Below are 8,270 nucleotides of genomic sequence, written 5' to 3'. Positions count from 1 at the left end.
TGTTGTGGACAGATCCAGTCAATGTGATCAATTTTTCTGCATGTGTAATAATTTATCAAAATAAGTTTTCCCACAAGATTATTTTCCATCAGCTCAGAAAATCCTGGTCTGACAACATACCCAAATATAGCTCTTGGAAATCACCTCTTAAAATTTGGAAGTGTGGCCAAGTCTTTTCCTGTAACATTTACTGAACTACAAATGGCTAAAGAGCAATTTACGTTTGAAAAGGTGACTAGTACAACAGTTGAATTCAGGAAATTAATTTTAGTGCACTTTGCTCCAGTTTTAGCCAACATGCTACATTGTCCTTTTGGGGGGGAAGTTGGGAGCGCACAAAGTGGACTTGAGGAATTCCATTGTACGAAAAAGATATGACTCTGCAAGCAAACAGTGTAAGCTGCCTTTTTTTTTTTCTTAAGACCTGGACATTTTAAGACAGAAGCTTTGCAAAACATTACACAATTTTTTATTATTAAATGAGAAAAATCTCATTTGTTACATCGTCACATTGCTAGTCAGAGAAATGCTGCAGTGATGAAGAAAGTCAATGTTGGATCAACCAAAGTCCTCATTTCTACAACATTCATTTACAAAGAAATAATGTTCAACACAGCCCAACACAACATTCTTGGTTTTCTTCATATTGAAGTCCCCCAAAAAAATCATCTTCTAATGGGGTTTTTAACTACATAAATTATAGTTCTTCATTTTTACAATTCACCCCAAATTGTATGAGATGTATCACACTAAAATTTCTAAAGCTGTTAGGAAATCCTTCACACATCATCATCATCAGATGTGTCGCTGCTACTTGTTTCTGTGTCATCATTCTCAATAGTGGGTTTGAAAGTGCTGTTTTTCCAGGGTCCAAACTTGAAGTCACAGATCAGGCCATTTTTCAAAATACCATTTTTCCTCAGGCCATTCTTCTGTAACTAAAATGTCAAAGATACAAACATTAAAAATAAAAAAAATCAACTTCCCACCAAGAGTTAGTGATGTAATAATGGTATAACTAAACGTAACTATCAATATGTCGTATAAGATGCCAGGAATTGAACCTGGGTGGGCTGAGTGCAAGGCAAATGCCCTACCCACTGTACTATCACTCTGACCTCGGACAAGTACTTTAAAAAAATATCACTGAAGAGCAAATTGAGTAAACTGGGACTCTGCAAGACAAATTAGGACTAAACACTAGTAGGGTTATTACTTAAACTAGTTACCATGTCTCTTCATTAAAAGAGCAGATGCAGGGGCTGGAGCAATAGTACAGTGGAGCTTGCCTTGTACAAAGAGGGCCAATGTTTAACTCCTGGTGTTCCATATGGTCCCCCAAGACCACCAGGAGTGATTTGTGGGTGCAGAGCCAGGAGTAAACCCTGAACATTGCAGTGTGGCCCCCAAACAAACAAAAAATAGGGCAGACAGGGGCTAAAGCAAGAGTACAGGGAGTAGGATGCCTGATTCGAAAGAGGCCTACTCTAATTCAATCCCAACACCACATATGGAACCCTGAGTCCGAAAAGTGACTCAAAAATGAAACAAAAGCTACCTTGAAGAAATATTTATATAACATGCTCCCCTGCTTTCAGACCTTACACGTGTTGTATATCGCATTCTGCTTTATATGGGAATCTATCTATTCTCATCAAACTGCTTTCTCATGAAGAAACTCATCTCTGTGAATTTCAAAATATTTGGGCAGAAAGGTAACACTCAAGAAATGTTTCATGCGATGATTTAGCTCTATTGACAAAACCAATAAAACTGTTATCGATCTAAGAGATTTTGCATAAAAAGAAAAAAGAAACCCAAAGATCAAAAGAAAAAGATGTCTTACTGAATGAAAGAAAATACTTTTACGCCATATATCAAAGATAAAGGATTGAAACCCAACTTACATATAATTCAAAGCACAACAATGGAAAACCAGTAACCCCATCAAAAGGGGGTAAAAAAAGATAAGCAGACACTTCCCTGAAAAAGACATATAGACAACCCAGAAGGAAAGTGAAGAAGTGTTCATTTTAACTTAGTATTAAGAAAAGTAAAATTAAAATGACAATGAAATGTCATACATCCAACGACCAGAAACAATCAGTGGCAACAGGGATGTGGTGAAAATCTATATTCATTTACTGCAGGTGTGTATGTTGTTTAGTAAGCCTCTATGAAAGAAATGTATGGAAACTTTTTATTAGGAAAAAAAAAGTATAGAGACTTATCAAAAGGTAGATGACCACTGCTTGGCACCAACCATAAGAACACAAAAATATTAACTCAAAATTTATCCCTGCACATCCCCCCAACCCAAAGTTTCATGAATTGAACATATGGAGGTTGAAATCAAGAATTTACAGTAAGGCTAAAGAATGAGTTGAGCATATGGTTTTGTATGCAGGAGGGCAGGTTCAATCCCCAGCACCAGAGATCCCCTGGACACCTAAAGATATCTGATCCCCAGCACTTACCATGGAATACCAACCCCACCATACTACCTCCACTGCAGCACCACAGGGTTTAGCCTCAAACAAAACCTTGCCAATCAGATCCTACTTTCTCAGGCATCTGAATCATGGTATCAAAAATAAATCTATGCCTATCATGAGTCCAGAAAATTATATATGAAGGAAAACTGGGACTATAAAGTGTTTTAAAATGAAATAGTAAAGAATAAAAGGTGAGGGGCTAGAGTGATAGCACAGCGGGTAGGGCGTTTGCCTTGCACGTGGCCAAATGAGTTTGATTCCCAGCATCCCATACGGTCCCCTGAGCACCACCAGGAGTAATTCCTGAGTGCATGAGCCAGGACTAACCCCTGTGCATCGCCGGGTGTGACCCAAAAAGCAAAAAAAGCAAAAAAAAAAAAAAAAACAAGTGAGATAGATAAGCTAAGAGAAAATCTGAACAATGACAAAGACTAATTTCATTAATTCCTAAACACTGTACATCCAAAGATTCATCAAAGTCATGTACGCCTCTATTAGAAGGTAAATCAGATATAATGTGATGTCTAACAACTTGTAAATAATTTTAAAAAAATTCCCTCCCTTAGAAAGAATTACTACTAACAATTATACTGATAAAGAGCAATTTAAAATCACCTGTATGAGTCAAGTCATACCTGTTCACTAATAACTTGGAATTCTCTCATTTCATCCTCAGTTAAGGGAGCACAGGTTTCATCATTTTCACTGTCTTCTTGCCATCCCATCTCCTTTAACAATCTGGATAAGAGGAAGTAAACTGATTAATTTGATCTACATCATCACCTAAATATGGTAATTCCATTTATATGATACACTAAGAAAGCATCTCATTATACAAATATTCTAAAATATGCCTCCCCAAAATGATTTTTAAGTTTATGTTTTAAAAATCTTCCTAGGAACAAAGATAAGGTGTTGTACTTGCCCATTACCAACCAGTTCAATCCTGAAACCATACTCCTGAGCAATGCCAGGAGTAATCCTGAGCACTACACTACCAGATATAGCACCCTTCGCTCATACCTCTCCCCCCAAAAATTAAATGAAATTTAAATATTGTTCTAAACCAAATAAACTTTAGCACAATTGGACTAGGAGGATAGTTCAAGAGCTGGAGAGATCCAGTCAAACCCCCAGCACCAACTGATCTTTCACCCATCACCAAGAGGAACCCCAAGTAAGGCACCAGTAGTAATCCCTGAACCCTGCCAGTTGTAACCAAAAATCAAAGGCGGGGATGGGGAAGAGAAAATATGTAAGCAAAGTCTTAAAGCAGTCCTTAATAATAGTTATAAAAATCTCATCTTGTATGTAGAGAGAAGCAGAAACTATAATCTTAAGGGGGAAAAGCTAAAACATACCCCATCAAATTAGTTTTACAAAGTAGGTAAGAAAAATACATTTTAACACCACTCACCAAATTTAAGCACTCAGCAATTAAAGTGCTATGCCAAATCCAGATACAATATACAGTAATGAACAACTAAAAAACGAATACTGGGCCACAGCAGTGGGTAAGACCTTGCATGTGGTTGACCCAGGTTTGATCTCTAACACCACAATATAGCGCGAGCTGGATAGAAATGATTCCAGAATACAGAGCCAGATGTAAGCCTCGAGCACAACCAGGTATGGCCAAAAATAAACACCACACAAACAAAAACAAAAACCTACTATAATCATACCATTCATTGTGGCCTGGAATCTAAGTAATATATATAACCCAGCCTAGTTCCCATTTCCCATAATGAAATAAAGTTCTAGGAAAAGTAGTATTAAACTAAACAGAAATCAATTCACAGACAAGAATATGGTGAAACTGTAACTTTCATATATTATTAATCAGAAAACAAATTGAGTCAGTCACTTTAGTTTCTCAAAATGTTAATTAAGAATAGGCGTCAAGGGGCTGGAGCAATAGCACATCGGGTAGGGCGTTTGCCTTGCACGCGGTCGACCCGGGTTCGATTCCCAGCATCCCATATGGTCCCCTGAGTACCGCCAGGGGTGATTCCTGAGTGCAGAAGCAGGAGTAACCCTTGTGCATTGCCGGGTGACGGAAAAAAAAAAAAAAAAGAATAGGCCTCAATCATTCTAATCCTAGGAATTTACACAAAAGGAAAACACTGCCATGCAAGAGCCTGCACATTAATGTGCATAGTAGCATGTATTTAAAAATACTCAAAATACAAAAAATACAAGCCAGAGAGACAGTTAAGCCAGACTTGCATGCAGGAGAACCCAATTTGCTCCCCAGGACTATATACAGTTCTTTGAACACCACTAACACTGACCCCTGAGCAAAGTCAGGAGTAAGCCCTGAAAAGGACAGATGTGCCCCCACCCCTCTAAAACGGAAAAAAAAAAAAATCAGGCATGAAAAATATAATGTGGTAGACTTAAAATACAGTGAATGATTTGGGAAAAAAAAAAAGTACTGACACATGTAAAGTTACTGATGTTAACCTTGGAAACATGCTAAATGAAAGAAGTCAGACAAGAAAGCCAAGTAATTTATGCTTTTATTATATATAAACTTTCCATAAAAGGGAAGTCTATAAATATATAGAAAGCAGTATAAAGGTTTCCAAAGGATAAGGAGTAAAAATTGATAACTGCAGAAGTGGTTTCTTTTTGGAAATATCCTAAAGTTATATTGTAATACCAGTTGCACAACATTTAAGATATCAAAATTCAATGACCTGAATGCCTAAAGCAGGTTACAATTTATGGTAAATTACTCTCATTACTTGTTAAAAATAAATCACAGCATTGATGTAATTTCATCAAATTCCTAAACAGAAAATGCTGGAAGAGGAGAAATCATCATCATCATCATCATCATCATCATCATCATCATCATCATCATCAAAACCAACCTGTGTTCAGCTTCAAGTGAACTTGAAAGAACATCAGTTTGTGGGAAGGTGGAAGAACGAATGATCTGTTGGGATATCATTGAGGCATTGCCATTTTCTTGTGGAATATCACTTTCATCAAAGTTTCGGTTTATGTCCCTTTCTTGGTGAGTACTATTGCTGTTATGCAAATTAAATGAGTCGTCATCCTAATTTTTAGGAAGTTGAAAAAAAATTAGTCTGAGAATACAACTGTTAAAAACTTTGATCATTTAGATTTCATCACTGATACAAAATGCTTTAAGGATTATTTGCCCAAATATTTTAGTGATATTGCTAATGTGAAACCAATAGTTAATGTAATCTTACCTTCTCTGAGCCAGGATGGCTTTCATCTTCATGTTCCTCTTCTACTCTGTCCCTCTTCAATGCTTTCAAAAATTCACTTTTCTTATCGGTGCGCATACGAGTCAGTTTGGTTAGCCGAGGCTGTTGATTAAGTTTGTCAACAGGTGAAGAGGAATTTGAGCGATTACACTAAGAAAAAAATTGAACATTGATAAATTTGTAGGTAGAAAATGTCAGTACCAAACTGATATTACAACTTTTTTATACCTTTATGCACTTTTCTCTATCCCTGTATGTTTTTATCTCACTGAATAATTCTTTTCCTCCCACCCTCCACACATCCCAGCTCCAGCCCTCAGTTACCTTTCAGTGATGACAAGTAGTCATTATACAACGGGGTTACAGTGCTCCCAAGTTTTGGCCTGTGGTACTCCAAATGTCACCCAATTTGTTGTGACCCAGGGATCTCAGTGCAACCACTCGGATTGTACTTAGGCTAAGGAGTAAAGCCAAGTACTTAACTAGGCATCACTAGTTTTATGCTTGCCAGGCAGGAGGTTTACAGTTAAACTATTTACTGGGTTTCCTAAAAAGAATTATTGCATTCTAGAAATTAAGGTTTATTAATAGTAAGAACTGGGACCAAAGCTAGTACAGTAAGCGAGGCACTTGCCTTGCACACATACAACCCAGGTTCAATCCCCATAAACCCATATGGTTCACAGAACCCACCAGAAGTGATTCCTGAGTGAAGAAGCAGGAGCAACCACTGAACATAACAGGGTGTGACCCCCCCCAAAGAAAACTATATTCTATATTACAAATAACTATATTCCAAACTAAAGTATAAAATACCATTTAGAAAAAAATCTGGGACTGGAGCGATAGCACAGCGGGTAGGGCATTTGCCTTGTACGTGGCAAACCCAGGTTTGAATCCCAGCATCCTCTATGGTCCCCTGAGCACCGCCAGGAGTAACTGCTGAGTGCAAAGCCAAGAGTAACCCCTGTAAATCGCCAGGTGTGACTCCCCCCCAAAAAAAATAAAAACAAAAAACACCTGAAGCTTGTGGGCTGAAGTCCAATAAAATCTATTTCCTTAATTACTTATAAAAAAAAAAAGCCCAGGTAGCATTTCATCAGAAAAAATTTTTGTAGAAGATCAAGAACAAGAAGAAAAGGGACATGTGTTAGTAACCCTTTGTCTTATTTGTTTCTGGGCCGTATCTGGCAATGTTCAGGGGACCACATAGGGTACCAAGGATCGAACCCAGGTTGGCCATGTGCAAGGCATACACCCTAGTACCAAACTGTTGTACTATCTCTTCAGCCCCACCCTTTGATTTTTAAAGTAAAATATAATAGACAATAAAATGTTTGGGGCCAGAAAAATAGTACAGTGGGCAAGGTCTTGCACAGGACCAGTACCCCATATGGTTCCCTGAGCCCTCTTGGAGTGATTTTTGAATGCAGAGCCCTGAGCAAAGCTAAGTGTGGCCAAAAGGAAAAGCTATAAAAAACTGTACTGTAAAAACTGTACTGTTGACAATAATGTTTGTAGATTGCAATATATCTAAGTCACAACTGAGAATGCTGGCACAAGTCTAAAATCCTACAGCTGATAACATTAAAAAAGAATAGGGTCAGATACTACCTGTTAAGGTGCTTTCCTTGAAAGCTGTTGCCCTGGGTTCAACTCAATGCATATGGTCCCTGAACACCAACCACCAAGGAGTGACCTCTGAGTAGAGACGGAGTTATACCCTGAGCATGCTAGGTGTGGGTCAAAAGTCGAGAAAAATGTTAAAAAAAAAAAAAAAAACAGTATATAAAGACTATGATGTACCAATTAATTCAACGTCTCCAGCAATTAAACGTATCAGATTAGGCTGACCTGGGTAAATGTAAAGAGCACTCCTAGGAGTAATCCCTGAATAGAGGCAAGAGTAAGCCCTGAAGCACAGCCAGGTATGGTCCAAAACCAACCACACAAAAAACCATAATTTTACCATGAAGCAAATTCCTTGCTCTGGATTTGTTAAACTCCTAAAATGTTCATCAACCACCAACCCCCGACATCCACCAAGGACTATTACAAATCCACTTAGCTATTCAAAATTAATTACTATAGTATACTCTCACTCTACTGTAATTCTCAATCATTCTTTCTTATACATGGGTGTTTCATTATACTGTTTTCTCTACATTTTTGGATGTTTAGAAATAGGCATTAAATTTTTTTACATAGTTCCTACTTAACTATCGTGGGGCAGATATACACAGTACATCACACGCCAAGTAGATGTGAGGACTTGGGTTTGATCCAAGCATCTTTTTGCTCACTATTAATTACTCTGATTAATTTGTTGACTTGAGGATAATTTTAATATCATACCTCTTTTACTGAAGTTGTTGATGGACTAAAATTCTTGGCAGTTGATTTAAAAGCATTAAAGTTGCCAACACTGTATGTAGACTCATGAGAAAAAGAACTCCCAACTTTATTTTCTTTAGTTTGGCTTTTCCATTGTGTAGGCTAAAGAAAAACAAAAATATTAATGACTAACTAA

General features: G+C 37.5%; 1 protein-coding gene across 3 annotated transcripts in view; it reads right to left on the bottom strand.

The window, feature by feature from the left end:
- Window positions 1-247: 247 nt before the first annotated feature.
- GPBP1 (GC-rich promoter binding protein 1) overlaps window positions 248-8,270 on the bottom strand; it is a 56,800-nt gene continuing 48,777 nt past the window's right edge. For all 3 annotated transcript variants that reach the window (XM_055134061.1, XM_055134060.1, XM_004608447.3), the window contains 5 exons: window positions 8,096-8,236; window positions 5,723-5,890; window positions 5,375-5,562; window positions 3,131-3,233; window positions 248-938 (listed from right to left, as the gene is read on the bottom strand). In XM_055134061.1, coding sequence (XP_054990036.1) covers window positions 780-938; window positions 3,131-3,233; window positions 5,375-5,562; window positions 5,723-5,890; window positions 8,096-8,236 — 759 coding nt within the window. In that variant the 3' untranslated portion in view covers window positions 248-779. The remainder of the gene's footprint in view (window positions 939-3,130; window positions 3,234-5,374; window positions 5,563-5,722; window positions 5,891-8,095; window positions 8,237-8,270) is intronic.

Source organism: Sorex araneus, chromosome 1 (genome assembly GCF_027595985.1).
Source record: "Sorex araneus isolate mSorAra2 chromosome 1, mSorAra2.pri, whole genome shotgun sequence".
NCBI lineage: Eukaryota > Metazoa > Chordata > Mammalia > Eulipotyphla > Soricidae > Sorex > Sorex araneus.
The sequence above is the reverse complement of the archived record's forward strand: the minus strand, read 5'-3'. Positions and strand labels throughout refer to the sequence as shown.